This window comes from Lynx canadensis, chromosome B1 (assembly GCF_007474595.2).
Source record: "Lynx canadensis isolate LIC74 chromosome B1, mLynCan4.pri.v2, whole genome shotgun sequence".
NCBI lineage: Eukaryota > Metazoa > Chordata > Mammalia > Carnivora > Felidae > Lynx > Lynx canadensis.
In genome coordinates this window covers 184,416,849-184,432,370 of record NC_044306.2, presented here as the reverse complement: position 1 = coordinate 184,432,370, position 15,522 = coordinate 184,416,849, and the positions used below count along the sequence as shown (strand labels likewise).

Below are 15,522 nucleotides of genomic sequence, written 5' to 3'. Positions count from 1 at the left end.
TCATATATTTAAAAATAAAAGGGGAAACACTTATGTGTCATTGTTATGTCATGGAAATCAGGACAAGAATTGTGTAGCCCAGGCCTCCTCAGGAGCTGAACTGGAAGTCATCAGGAATCGAGCCAGTTCCTGGTGCCATTTCTTTCTTGCTGTGCTCTCTTTCGTTTCTTTCTTTCTTGGCATTTTGACTTCTTCTGTATGTGGTTTGTCTTGACTGTTCATAGAGTGATACCTTCGACACCAGTTTCCTTATCACCTTAAAGATCCAGAACCATCACCAAGTGACCTAGCCTTTTATGGTCGGAATTGCAGTTTCTTGTGAAATAGAATCCTTTCATCCTGGTCATGCTCTGGATTGTTTTCTTCTGGGTCAAGTGTCCATCCCTTAGTCACATGGCTGTGGCAGTGGGTGATAGGTTGAGTGAAGGATGAGCTGCACTGATGTTGGTAGGGGAAGAGGTATAGGCTGAAAAGGGCCCCAGATATGAGTGCACTATTATGTGTCAGACTTTATTAAGCACTACTCTAAAAATAACAGCACAAATATAAATGCAAATATAATAAAAACAAAAAATGCATAGCATCACAAATGTAAACTATAGATACAAAATACAAAGTAATGTGTATATTAGAGATACAGGGAACTGAAATCAACTTATCATCTAAAAGTTAACTTCCTGAAACTGGATATGTAAATTCCATAATGGTATTAGAAGAATATATTTAAAAGATTCATCTGGGTGAATGTTTTTGAAAAGAATATTCAGTAGTCATTTATTTGAATACTTCTGTATTTGTATTGTCAATTCAGGCTTTCCTGTAGTAGGTTTAATTAGGTGCATAATTGGATATGTTTAGCCAGGAACTCTAATGTAATTTGCAGTACATTGTTTGAAGATTTACCTCATAGAATTTGAATCTATTTTCTGATTTCTTAATTCACAGATTTCAACAAATAAGTGTTTTTCGTTTTCTCATGCATTTTCAATTATTGGTGACTGCTTTTAAAACTTCTTCTGTTAGCCTGTCTCATTTCTACAATTTGCACTTCTTTATGAAGTTAAAGAAAAGTCTGAACGGTCAGAATGGTCTATAGGATATTGAGAAGAGAATTTAATGGAAGCTGATGAGTTCTAGTATGTTTGGTTGAGTTAAAAATTTTCCAACTTAATTTCAACATAAGTGATTCTACTGCTTTCTAGTCACCTTGTGATAAAAATGTTGAAGATATAGGAGATACAGACTACACTTCTATGTGGTTTGTTATGAACTGTATTATTTTGGGGTCGTGTTTTAAAACAGAAGCATATACTCCAGGGAAAATATAATTCTGTGCATTTATATAGTTTTGACCCACCTTTTGTAGGAGCCAGATAGTTCTTTTACATTAAGTGAACTATATAGATAATCTTCATGAGCTTTTTTTAAATTGCCCTTCTTTGATACCTAAATTCTTTTATTTATTTATTTTTAAATGTTTGTTTATTTTTGAGAGAGAACAAGCAGGGCAAGGGGCAGAGAGAGAGGGAGAGAGAATTCCAAGCAGGTTCCGCCTGTCAGCACAGAGTCCAGTGTGGGGCTCAATCCCACAAACTGTGAGATCGTCACCTGAACTGAAATGAAGAGTTGGATGCTCAACCAGCTGAGCGACCCAGGCACCCCAATTCTTTTATTTTGTTAAACACGTAATTTGGCAGATGTCTATACACATCCTAGGCTTTCTAAAATAGTTCAGTAGCTAGAATGTCTCATCTAGTCCATATATGGAAATTAGCTCTCTTTTCCAAAATATATTGATCCTGAACCCACAGAACTCTATTTTTATGTTGTGTTCATGTAGTGTAAAGAATTTCCTAGGACATTGGTTTTCTTTTTTTATTTTTCATGTATCACAAATATGAAACAGTTGCCATTTGTTCCAAGTGGCTGGACTATTTCCAAGGCAGGCTTCCTCCCTGCTTTTTTCATCATCGTGCTTTTCAATATAGAATTTCTCTCTAGCTCTTGAACCTTTTCCACGCTAGGGGCGGTTTCTGAACATCTCAGTGGCATTGATTTTTCCAGGTATACCTACTAGATTTTGAAGGTGTCTGGAAGAGCAAAGAGGAAGGGGCAGAAACAGGAAAAGAGAAAATATGAAATAGAACTAGGCAAGAGTTGTAGCAATGAGGCAGGCCTCTTTCAAAATCACTTGTAAAAATGGTATTTAGAAAACAAGGGTGAGGCACTGTCTTTAGAACAGCAAAAAGACATAAGTAATAGACCTAGATACCTGCCTTTCAAGTTATCTATGGTGAAGGACCAGAGTTTTCATTTCCAATTCATTACAGATAGGGCCTACACGATAAATACATTTATCACATGCTTGGGTCAGAGCTTTTGAAAGTGTATAATTGCTGTAAAGGTTTCTAAATGGCTTCTCTCCATTTCTATACATACTGTAGATGAGTATCAGTTTGCTGCCTGACATCAGTCCCACGACCACATGTTGAGTAGTAGTGTTGATCCTAAAATGTTTTTTCTTCATTTTATAACTGAGGTTATTAAAGCTCAGAAAAGTGAAATGATTTTTCAGTATTACACAGCTATTAAAAATTTATTTTTTTTAGGGGCTTAGTCGGTTGAGCATTTGACTTCAGCTCAGGTCATGATCTCACGGTTTGTGGGTTCGAGCCCGGCGTCAGGCTCTGTGCTGACAGCTCAGAGCCTGGAGCCTGCTTCAGATTCTGTGTCTTCCTCTCTCTCTGCCCCTCCCCTGCTCATGCTCTGTCTCTTTCTCTCTTCCAAAAATAAATAAAAACATTTAAAAAAAATTTATTTTTTTTAGTTTCAGTAGAAAACAATACAAAAGTAAAATTTGACCTTTGTCTGAAGATGATGTTCATTGTCAGCATATAAAAGTCAGAAAAATAGGTCTTGGGGGTTGGGAGTTCTAGGGGATTTTCACTTTCTGCATTATGGATTTCTGAAATAATCTTTTATATGATCTTCTATTTTTGAAATTAGAAACATTGATAAAGATACCAGATAAAATAATACCAAAACAAGAAAAATCAGAAATGAGATAGAAAAAAGCATAATAATACAAAAAACTATTTGTTTCATATAATTAGAGTAATGAGTTTATATGGGGAAAGTGTCAAGGGATCAGGCCTAAAAGATTGTCAGGAATAGGATTGGGAAATGGTATATAAGCCATAAAAAAAAAGCCATAAAAAAAAGTAGTTTGCTTTTTATTTGGGAGACAGTGGGGAACATCTGAAGGATTTTATGTAATGAAGTAATATAGAGCAGGTTGCTTTTAGCAAAGAAAATTTTAGTGCACTCTCTATATTTTATTTATTCTTCTTTAACAAAATTCTTTTCACATTTTTTGTTTATTTGGGGGAGGGGCAGAGAGAGGGGGAGAGAGAGGATCCCAAGCAGGCTCTGTGCTGTCAGCCCAGAGCCCGACACAGGGCTTGATCCTATGAACCATGAGATAATGAGCCAAAAATCAAGGGTGAGATGCTCAAGCGAGCCACCCAGGTGCCTCTTTCCATATATATTTTAAAGTAAGATTAATGGAGGATCTACTTTAGTCTTATAAAATACTTTAGTTCTGACCACTATGGTCAAATGCCTTTCAATTATAAATGATAGCTTCAAAGGTAGGAGAGCACAGAAATATGAGGTAGTAGTTGAGATGAGTACTCATTGTGTTTTGAAACACCCTGTCAGTAAGTATTTGGTAAAAATGTATAATGTTGAGGCAGTATGCTATGTTTTTGAGCATTAGAAACCTCTTGGGTTGAAATCTTAGCTCTGCTGCTTGTGATTTTTTCAACCTTGGGCAAATTATTTTACTTCCTTGGGTCTCAGTTTTCTCATCTATAAAATGGGGATACATAATACAGAACTGTCAATAAAGTTAAAAGACTGTGTGTGTGTGTGTGTGTGTGTGTGTAGATATATAGACATGGTATGTAATGTAGAATAGTAGCTGGTAAATAATGAGCATTAAATAAGTACTTTGTCTTTTAAAGGCTTATTTATTTATTTTGAGAGAGAGAGAAGAGAAAATCCCAAGCAGGCTTCTCATTCTTAGCATAGAGCCTCACATGGGGCTCGAACCCATGAACTGTGAGATTATGAAATGAGTGAAAGTCAAGTCAGACGTTTAACCAACTGATCTGCCCAGGTGCCCCTAAATTTTTGTTGTTGTTATGATTAGTAGAAGACATTTTGTTAAATAAATTTTATAAGCATATAAGAATAATGTGAATACAAAATAACAAAAATATACCAGTTATTATCTGAAAATTGCCACCTACTGGATTTCGAACTTTTCTCAGTTTAGAGACTAGAATAGTGCATTTAAGTTTACTTAATTTAGTGTTTTTCTTTTATAGTTTATCAGAGAAGATATGAAATATAAAGATGCTACTAATAAACACAGCCATCTGCACAGAGAAGATAAGCATATAACTGTTGAGGATTTATGGAAACAGTGGAAAACGTCAGAAGGTAAGACTTTTTTAGTGAACTGAATCCCTCACCTGCCCTTTGCCCTGCGTAGCCATTGTCAACTCACTAATTGCATATGATTTTATGAAAAAAATCAAACTACCATTTTCTGTGAGGATACTTATATTTTAGTAAATAATTTTTCCACTTTTGATTTTGAAAAATGATTTTTATCTTTCTTAGGATTCATTATGGGTCAGCCTGTTGACAGATAATTTGATACCTTGTACTAGAATAAGTAAGGTAATGCATGTCTGAGAGCTTAAAGTTGTGGCGTATTGCTTCAGCTGTTAAGTGACATTATTATAAAAGGTTTATCAAATAAATATGGATCCCAAAGTTGTGTTTTTAATTATCACATACAGTTTTCTGAAGTCTTCAGAAGGCACAGAATGTTTAAGCTTTTTCTTAAATAAGTTCTTTATGAAGTCTTCTAATAGTTGCATGATAAAGTTCTATAATTTATATTTTATCATTTTTCTGCCCTTAGATCCTCAGGCTGTCTCATGGACAGTAACTAATTGGGGCAGGAAAAGTGTATGACCTGAAATCTCACCTTGATCCCTAATACTAGAAAAGAAAAAGCTTATTATTATTATTATTATTATTATTATTATTATTATTTTATTTTTGAGTAACAGAGTCAACCAAAATGTCTTTTTCCAAATGTTTTTATGTTTCTATTCTTTTATCAGTCAAGCATTGGTGTTGTGTATATTTTTCTCTGCACCTCTGAATGGTGAAATGAAAGGAGGAGGAAGTTGGGACAGACTGCCACATAAGAGGATAAAGACATAATAAAGTTCACTAGACTGGCTCTGGTAACATTTGGAAATGGGAAAATACAGAATGCTACCCCATTAGTGCTTGGTGTTTGTATTAATATATGAGAAGGTTTATAGCATGCTTTAAAAATCTGTCTCTCCATTTCCCTTCCCCATACCAATTTTAAGTAGTCGGAACTTGGGTAGTACTAGAAATGAAAGAATATCAGTGTAATGAGGGGAAAGTGCTAGAATGGTGGGAAGCTCCGTAAAACTTAATCTGTGTACAGATATGCCTTGGTTCCAGACCACCACTCTAAAGCATAGATTGCAGTAAAGCAAGTCACATGGTTTTTTGGTTTCCCAGTGCATATAAAAGTTACGTTTACACTATACTGTATTCTGTGAAGCGTGCCATAGGTAACATTATGTCAAAAAAGATGTACATCCCTTAATTAAAAAATGCTTTATTGCCAAAACATGCCAACCGCCATGTGAGCTTTCAGCAGGGTCTCATCTTTTTGCTGGTGGAGGACTTGCCTCACTGAGGGTGGCCGCTGACCTGCCAGAGCGCTTGCTGGAAGTGGAGTTGGCTGTGGCAAGTTCTTAGAACAGGACCGCAATGAAGTTTGCCACGCCCACCGACTCTTCCTTTCCTGAGCAGTTTCTCAGTAACATGCAGTGCTGTTTGATAGCATTTTACCCACAGTGGCACTGTTTTCCTAACTGCAAACCCTGCCCCAGCTTTATCAACTAGATTGATGTCATATTCTAAATCCTTTGTTGTCGTTTTACCAGCGCTCACAGCATCTTCACCGGGAGTAGATTCCATCTCAGGAAAACACTTTCCTTGCTTATCCATAAGCAACTCCTCATCTGTTCAAGTTTTGTCATGAGATTGAAGCAATTCAGTCCCGTCTTCGGGCTCCCTTTCTAATTCTATTCTTGCTGTTTCCACCACGTCCGTAGTTACTTCCTCCACTGAAGTCCTGAACCCCTCAAAGTCCTCCAGGATGGTTGGAATCCACTTCTTCCAAACTCCAGTTAATGTTGATAGTTGCCCCTCTTCCCATGAATCACGAATGTTCCTAATGGCATTTAGAGTCATGAATCCTTTCCAGAAGGTTTTTAATTTACTTCCCAGATCTATCAGAGGAATCATTTTGGCAGTATAGCCTAATGAAATGTGTTTGTTAACTGGTAAGACTTGAAAGTGGAAATTATTCCTTGATTCATGGGCCGTAGAATGGATGTTGTGTTAGCAGGCATGAAAACAACATTAATCTTGTTGTGCATCTCCATCAGAACTCTTGGGTGACCAGGTGCATTGTCAGTGAGTGGTAATATTTTGAAAGGAATCTTTATTTTCTGAGCAGCAGGTCTCAACAGTGGGCTTAAAATATTCAGTAAACTGTGTTGTAAACGGATGTGTTGTCATCCAGGCTTTGTGGTTCCATTTATGGAGCACAGGCAGAGTGAATTTAGCATAATTCTTCAGGGCCCTAGGATTTTCATAATGGTAAACGAACATTGCCTTCCTCTTAAAGTCACCAGCCTCATTAGCGCCTAACAAAAGAGTCAGCCTTTTTTGGAAGCTGTGAAGCCAGGCACTGATTTCCCTCCTCTAGCTGTGAAAGTCCTGGATGGCATCTCATAGTCTAAGGCTATTTTGTGTGTATTGAATATTTGTTGTTTAGTGTGGCCACCTTGGTTACTTACCTCCTGGATAGCTTGCTTCAGCTTCTGCCGTAGCCTTTGCTGCTTCACCTTGCGCTTTCACGCTGTGGAGAAATCTCGTGAACCAATCTCTGCCAGCTTCTAACTAGAAATCTGCAACTTCCTCACCTCTTTCAGGCTTCACAGAATTGAAGAGGGTCAGGGTCTTGCTCTGGATTAGGCTTTGGCTTAAGGGAACATCGTGGCTGATTTGATTCTATATCTAGACACTAAAACTTTCTCCATACCAATAAGACTGTTTCACTTTCTTATTGCGTGTACACAGGAGTAGCACTTTCAATTTCCTTCAAGAACTTTCCTTTCTGTTGACAACTTGGCTAACAGGCACAAGAGACCTAGCTTTCAGCCTGTCTCAGCTTTCCACATGCCTTCTTCTCTAGGTTTAATCATTTCTAGACAGATTAATTTTTTTGTTAAAAAATTTTTTTTAGTGTTCATCTTTGAGAGAGACAGACAGACAGACATGAGTGGGGGAGGTGCAGAGAGAGAGAGAGGGGAAGACATAGAATCCAAAGCAGGCTCTGAGCTGTCAGCACAGAGCCCAACATGGGGCTCGAACTCAAGAATCGTGAGATATCATGACCTGAGCTGAAGTCGGACGCTCAACCAACTGAGCCACCCAGGCGCCCTTCTAGCTTTTGATTTAAAGTGAGATGTGATTCTTTCTTTCACTTGAACACTTGTAGGCCATATTATATTATATTATATTATATTATATTATATTATATTATATATAATTTATATTATAGAATATATTATATATTATATATTATATTATATTGTATATATTATATATATTTATATAATATACATTTTATATATTTATATTATATATTATATTATAATATATAATATAATATGTAATATATATATTATATTATAATATAATATATTATAGTATTAATTGGCCTGATTTCAGTATTGTTGTGTCTCAGGGAATAGGGAGAAGGGGGTGGGGAACAGCCAGTTGATGGAACAGTCAGAACACACATATTTATCAGTTAAGTTTGCCATCTTATATGGGTGCTGTTTGTGCCACCCTAAAACAGTGACAGGAATGACATTAAGATCACTAATCACAGATCACCATAACAAATACAATAATGAAAAAGTTTGAAAGAGTGTGAGAGTTACTAAAATGTGACCCAGAGACAGGAAGTGAGCAAATGCTGTTGGAAAAGTGGTGCTGATAGACTTGCTCGATGCAGGGCTGCCGCAGGCCTTCAGTTCGCGAAAGGCAAGATCTGTGTAATGTCGGTGACGTGCAACAAGTAGAAGTGAGGTAAAACAAGGTCTGCCCTTGTGTGAACTGTCTCTGCAGTACATACGCATTACTGAAGGAGTCAGAGGTCCCTTATAGAGTCTGTTGCTACTAGTATGTTTTAGATTTTGGATAAGAATAAGTTGAGTGGAGCCCACTTAACTCCGTTTGAATGAAGGGAAAAAGGTGCGGTACCTTGTTATCACCTGGCGTGCTCCCACGTGGTTCAGCCCCGTCCCTTGCCCGGGTAGTTGCAGCATCTGCCCTGTGTCCCCGTGCGTGTGCTTGTGCTGTGCTGCATTCTGTACTCAGCTCAACAGAGTAATCTGCTTAAAATATAAGTCAGGTTTGCTTTGTCCTGTGGCAGCTCAGAGTAAAGGCCAGAATCTCTACAAAGACCCGTAAGCCTCTACATGACCTGCCCTCCCCTGCCACCTCTCCTCCTCCCTGTTGTGTCCCGCCCGTCTGTCTCTCTCACGCTGGTCCTCCACTGCAGGACTGCACCTGTCCTCGCTCGCGGGCCCTCAGGGAGGCCCACCGTCGGCACTCTGTTTAAGATGGATGATCACACCCCTCACCCCCTTCTACCCTTGTTTTTGGCACGCTTATCTTGTAGTCAGCTTCACATTTCCTTCCCCCATATCGAGTATCATCTTCTAGGGTATTATATAATTGACTTACTCGTTATGTTGGTGTCCTTTCTCCCTCCTGCCTCTGCGAATGCAAACTGCAGAGAGCAGGGGTTCTTTGTTTATTTTCTTTATTAATGTATCCCAAATCCTTGGGGACTCTGTCCTCAAACCATATTTTGGTTTTTGACCATAGGGAGTTTGGTGAGATCTTTTGTGATCTATAAAAATGTTTTGTTTTGTTTTGCTTTGGCTTAAGGCCTTTCCAAGTTGAGTAGCCTCTTAAATCTCTTTCTCCCTGGGCTTTCGCCTTAATTTCCACCCCCTAAAATTTTTACCATTATGATGCTGAGATTTCCATCTAAGTCACCAAACAGCCTAAATTTATGTACTGTATTATTTTTCTCCAAACCCCAGTCTCTCACATCACCTCCTAAGGAAGTAGCACATGGGAGGAGGAGTCTTACAGCTGCATGGGAGGAAATAGAGAAATGAATCTCAGATAAAATAAACCTCCATTAGAAGCTTTATAATCACCTAATTGATTTTCTCAATCCATGTGAGACATTTATTAAAGGAGTCATGTAAAGGCAGGGCATCGTTGCTAGATCAGCAGCATTTATTGATGGATGGATGGATGGATGGATGGATGTTTATTCTGAAAGGGGGGGGGGCGTGCAGAGAGAGAGACAGAGAATCCCAAGCAGGCTCCCCACTGTCAGTGCAGAGCCTGACACGGGGCTGGAACTCAGGAACCATGAGATCATGACCTGAGCCAAAATCAAAAGTCGGATGTTTAACTGACTGAGCCACCCAGGCACCCCAAGATCATTGGTTTTTAAATTATAGCCTGAAAAGACTCTGGTATCGTGAAGACATCTTAAGGCCAGGACATGCGGAATGTGCAGGATTCTGCGTTTATCTGGTGTGTTTTGTTTCTATCTAAGATTTTTGTTAGGAAACAAAGAGTATTTCTTTTGAAAAGGTTTGGAAACTGCTGCTATAGACATTAGAATGTACCTTCAGCAATAGTATGTAATTCAAGGTTGTTCGGTAGAACGTTACAAACACACACTAGCGTGCGTGAATGCCTGCGGATGCTGGCAAACATATGGGCATATGTGTCTCCAGTGCCTAGAGCGGTGCCCTGTTTACTTTGATACTCAGTAAATATTGGTCAGATGCATGAATCGTACCTGATGAGCATTGGCTATTTAGTATTTCAGTTCATCCAATACTTTTGGGTATACGCATTTCTGTTGCAATAAAATATACGCGTTCTTGAAAAACTTCTGTTTTGTAAAATTAGGAACTTAAAAATTACAAAAGTTTATGTGAAAAACGGGGTTGCAGCAGGCTGCTCAAAATTTATGCAGCTTTATAACCAAAGCACTAACAGTACTAATAAAAATACTAGCACAAATTGAAAAGATGTGTCAAATTCCAGATCAGTTAATACGGTAGTGGGTGTGTGCCTTTACCTTAAACAAGTAGGTCAAGATGACTTCACGGATGGAGGTGTTAGATAAGGCTGAGGTTGCTAAATTGTGTAGACAAAGGAGACCTGAGCCAGAAGCCCTGCTGAGACAGGCGGTGGCCCAATTGGGCTGAGAGGAAGGAGTGCAGCAGACAGCATGTCCGTAGCCTGCTGTTTGGCATTCTGTACACTTTGTACCCATTTGCTGTTACTTTGCGGTATAAAATGCTGATTCAGTCACACTTGAAATGGTGTGACTGTTACATTTTATTGACATGATCCTTCTTGACCAGTTGCATGTAAGCTAATTCGTGGCACAGAAGCACATGCAGCAGAACAGGTGGTATCTGTGGTGTACTAAGTAGGCCCTGGATCCCAGGTATTAGTGATGAATTAAACATATCTCTGGGCAAGAAGGAGTAATCGCTGAGTAGGGAAGACAGACAAATAATTGCAGTACATGGTGATGTGTACAATAATAGAAATAAGTGTAGGACATGGAGATAGCTCACTGGAGGAGAAATGAGCTCTCTGGTAGGATTATGTACAGAAGGTGGTGCTTGTGATAGGTTCAGAGGATTGACCAGGAGTTCTGGAGGGGGGTGAGGAGGTGGACCGTTAATGGTGGCCCCTCATGGCTCTTTCTTCAGGTACCTGGAACTTGCTGGCCGTGGAAGTGGCATGCCACAGGAAGTGTGGGGGCTTTCACGCTCTACAGATTTAAACCCCAGCCCTTCTTTTTTTTTTTTTTAAATTTTTTTCAACGTTTATTTATTTTGGGACAGAGAGAGACAGAGCATGAACGGGGGAGGGGCAGAGAGAGAAGGAGACACAGAATCGGAAACAGACTCCAGGCTCTGAGCCATCAGCCCAGAGCCCGACGCGGGGCTCGAACTCACAGACCGCGAGATCGTGACCTGGCTGAAGTCGGACGCTTAACCGACTGCGCCACCCAGGCGCCCCCCAGCCCTTCTTTTTATGAGCATTCTCCGGAGGGTGAAGTGGACCTAAGACCTTTATGGCGTTGTTAACTGGGGAAAAGTAAAATTGTGTGATGCGGAAATCGATCCTGGTCTCACAGAGAGAAATTTCAGTGTCACCTGAATATACTTTTTGTGTTAGTGTGGAGAATGCTTGATCAGTCTGCACATGGCAGTAGTCCAGTGCACATGAAAGCCATTTTAGAAACTAATATTAGATTTCAGATAGATTCTGATAAACTGGATACGTTGTTAGAATTAGGAATGCATTTAAAGAGTGGCTAGATACCTAGTGAAGGAAAATGGAGAGAGGAAGTTATTGGTTTATGTTTAAGTTTGAGGCACCATAATGGATAAAAAACTGATTAAGTAATACACTGTTTTTAAAAATGGTAACTCATTGGGCTAAATATTTATTATGACATGTGACAACCATGAGGTAATCTTTCCATCCTGTTCAGCACGGGTCTTATCTTACCTAAGATCACTGTGTAATTTGGGGCTTTACAAATTGAATAGACATTTGGAAATTTTTCAGAAGGTTTAATTTTTTTTTTTTTTTGGATTAGAAATTTAAAGAACTGAAATTGCCTGAGAGAAGAGAGATGTAGGCATACAAGTAATGGTTGTTTTCAGTTGTATATAAATTCCACCTGAAGAGAAATGACCAAGAGTATTTTCTGTTTAAGAAAGCAAAAATGTGAATGTCACATTAAAGGATAAGTAAAGGAAAAAAAAATCCTGACATTGAATGTTAAAGTTCTAAAAGTAAGGAGAATTATAGATATTTCCTTTATATGTAGATCCTTTTTTTTTTTTTTTTTTTTTTAATTTTTTTTTTTTAACGTTTATTTATTTTTGGGACAGAGAGAGACAGAGCATGAACGGGAGGGGCAGAGAGAGGGAGACACAGAATCAGAAACAGGCTCCAGGCTCCGAGCCATCAGCCCAGAGCCTGACGCGGGGCTCGAACTCACGGACCGCGAGATCGTGACCTGACTGAAGTCGGACGCTTAACCGACTGCGCCACCCAGGCGCCCCTATATGTAGATCCTTAATATTCATAAGAATATTCTTCTGGGTGTGAAGTACAAGTGGATCTCTACATGTTGATAAAAGTCTTTCAGTTTTTTTCAGGTGTATGCTATTGGTTACAATGAGATTGGGATGAAAAAGAAGTATCTGTGCATGTTTAGCATTATCAGAAGGGTAACTGTAGACGTAGACCTTGCACGTGATGAGGTATCATTATCTTTGTGGCATCCGTTAACACAACATTTATTTGTAAACTTACAGTCGGCATGGCAGTCACTTTGGTAGAACACAAGTATAAGATAAGACCTTTCTCCTCAAGGGGCTTACAGTACTGTCCCATGTGCACAGATGAAATGTTAAGTAACAATTGAAGAAGGTGTGATTAAGTAGCAGGTAAGTGTTATTATTATGAGAGTTTTAGCAAATGGACGGATTTGTTATGAGGAAGTCTTCATTAGGGAGATGACTCTTCAGCAGGATTTTGAAAGACATAAAATGTTCTTAGAAATGATAGTTAAAGAGGAATATACAGATTAGCACATTAAAATGAGTAAGTAGATATGTGTAATTCCAGGCTTAAATTCTAAATCCCTCAAATAAGCACAGTTTACAAATCATAAATATAATAATTTTTAGTGTATGTGAGATAAGAATAAACCCCTGTTTTAATATTTGTCTTTTGCTATTACATGTAATGCTTAACCATTCTGTATCTTTGTCATCTGCTAAATGGAGATAAAAATTGTGTACCACATCAAATTGTTGAGGATGAGATGAATTTGTCCACCTAAAGTGCTTAGAACAGTGCCTGGCACATAGCGAGTGCTAAATGACCATCCCTTGTTACCACTGTTTTTGTAAGATAGATGTGGGGACGTGGAGACTGATACAGATGGAAGAGGTGTCTGGGTTGGGGAATAGTAGAAAATAGGGTCAGAGGGAGAACAGACTGGTGAGCCTTGATGTTTAAACTTGATGAGCTGTTCCAGGAGTGGTAAGATTCCACTCATGAACCAGTGCTTACCATTTGGTGGTGGTTGCCTATAGCACTTATTAAAGAAGCTTGCTCTGTGTCTGGTCTCAGTAGCAAAAAAGATGTTATTGTAGAAATCGGTGGTTGGCAATATTTACTGTATCTATGGCAGGTGGTAGTGTATTTTAGCATTTTATTCATCATCACACTAAGTATGAGGAACTATTTTAACAGCTTCCCATTGTAGAAAGCCTTATAATGTAGAATAGTTAAGGAAAATGAATTCACTTAGGAAGACTAGCTTTGAGTTTAATATAGTGTGGATTTTAGTGGGAAGAATGAAAAAATCATGAATTCTGACAAATGTTTTACAGGAAGACTTGAATCAACTTTCCCCCTTTGTTCAGAATGAATTCCATTTTATTTTTTTCCTCCTTGTGATTTTAGACCCATTGGACTTGAGGAGAATCATTTAACTGACTCATACAGTGTACCTATTTTAGTAAATATTTATTATGAGCAAGACATTGTTCTAGTTACTGAAGATACACAGATGAAGAATATTTTTTCTGTCTTCCACCTGCCTAGAGTCTGTTATTGGAGAAAAATCTGTTAATAAGCAGTTAAAGGATGTGATATGATGTAGCACAGAGATATGTAGTAGGCATTGTGGGATAATAGAATAAGAACATGTTGGTCTGTCTGCAGAGGGCAAGTAAAGCTCGAGGAGTTAGTTGCATTAAGGTACATTACCCTTCATCTCTTGTTACCTCTTCACCGGGAGGCACTCTGCTGGATCAATTGCTTTCAAGATATTTGTAGTTAATATAGCACATTTCAAAAACACAGCGCTCTTAATATGCCTCTTAATATGCTTGTGCTGTCTTATTAACTCAGGTTCTTAACACTTTTCAACTTTTGTGTGATACTTTTGGCTCCAGGAGAAGCTGTTGTTAGCCGTCTGTAGAGGTTCTGGGTTTTCATTGTCTACAGGAAGCAGTTTATACAAGAGAAGGCCTGTTCTTGAGGTGGAGTCTAATTTCAGAATGACAAATGTCATTATTTCTAATGTTAGTTCTAACTAACAAAAGTCTTTTGTAGTCCAAGTTGTATGTAGAGAACAGGTCACACAAATGTATTGCTCATTTATTACTGTCAACCGGCTTATTTTAAGTGCTTAACATGCGTTTTTGTTAGAGGAGTAGCACGAACATTACTTGATCAATTTGCAAAGCACTGTTCTATATTAATCAGAATTGATTTCTATACTATGCATAATATATGCCCTTTTAAAATTCATTAAATAGCTTTCTTTTCATTGTAAAATTACATGAGTTCTGAGCACTCATAATAGGTTTCTGATCTTATTTATTCATCATTGTATGTCAGCATTTCAGTCTCCCTTTATTTCATATCTGTTTATTGGGGCTAACTGTTTTGGTGTTTATAATTTTCATTTTCTTCTTCTTATTTCTCTTTTGTTGTTGACCCTTTTCCTTTTTTACTTCAGAATACTTGACTTTTGGAGATTTAGGGTCATTGTGTGTACTGATTTGTTAGGATTAATTATGTCTGTTTAATCTGTGGAAGATACTTCACTTTGAGATGGCTGTGTCTTTTACAGTTGTTTTGGTTTTATTCTGAAATAGAGACCATCTCTCAGAATAGGATGCAGAGAGCAATTGCCTATCGTATCTCTCTGTACTTTGGGTTCTAAAAATTGACAGTTTCTATTCTTTGAGAACTCATGAAATAGATATGTTGTGAGCCTCACTTGTTTCTCAGATAACAAATTTTCCAGTATGTAATTCATCATATGATGAAAATGTTCTTATAATTTAAGGAAGTACTATTCTAAAATTGTTTGTAAATTTGCCTTATTATGGTTTTCTATGCACCTGAGTTATTCTACATTTCTCCTCTGCTATGTTCACAGACTCAAGGGATACCTCAAGTTTGGAGTACAGTAACAGAACCTTCTGCAGAAGGTAAAAATGAGGGCTGTCCACTTTTCACTATGATGGACTATTTAGAAAACAGTAGCCTTTCTTAAACATCTTAATGTTCTCTCTTCATTTTCCCCAGCAGTTGGGAATCGATTCCATGTACATTTGTGTTAAATTTGGCTTTACCATTCCTTGGTTTGGGAAGTGGGTGGGT

General features: G+C 38.2%; 1 protein-coding gene across 2 annotated transcripts in view; it reads left to right on the top strand.

Annotated features, from left to right (window-relative positions):
• Positions 1–15,522, top strand: part of STIM2 (stromal interaction molecule 2) — a 152,156-nt gene that overhangs the window by 86,344 nt on the left and 50,290 nt on the right. For both annotated transcript variants that reach the window (XM_030314070.2, XM_030314071.2), the window contains exon 3: positions 4,392–4,506. In XM_030314070.2, coding sequence (XP_030169930.1) covers positions 4,392–4,506 — 115 coding nt within the window. The remainder of the gene's footprint in view (positions 1–4,391; positions 4,507–15,522) is intronic.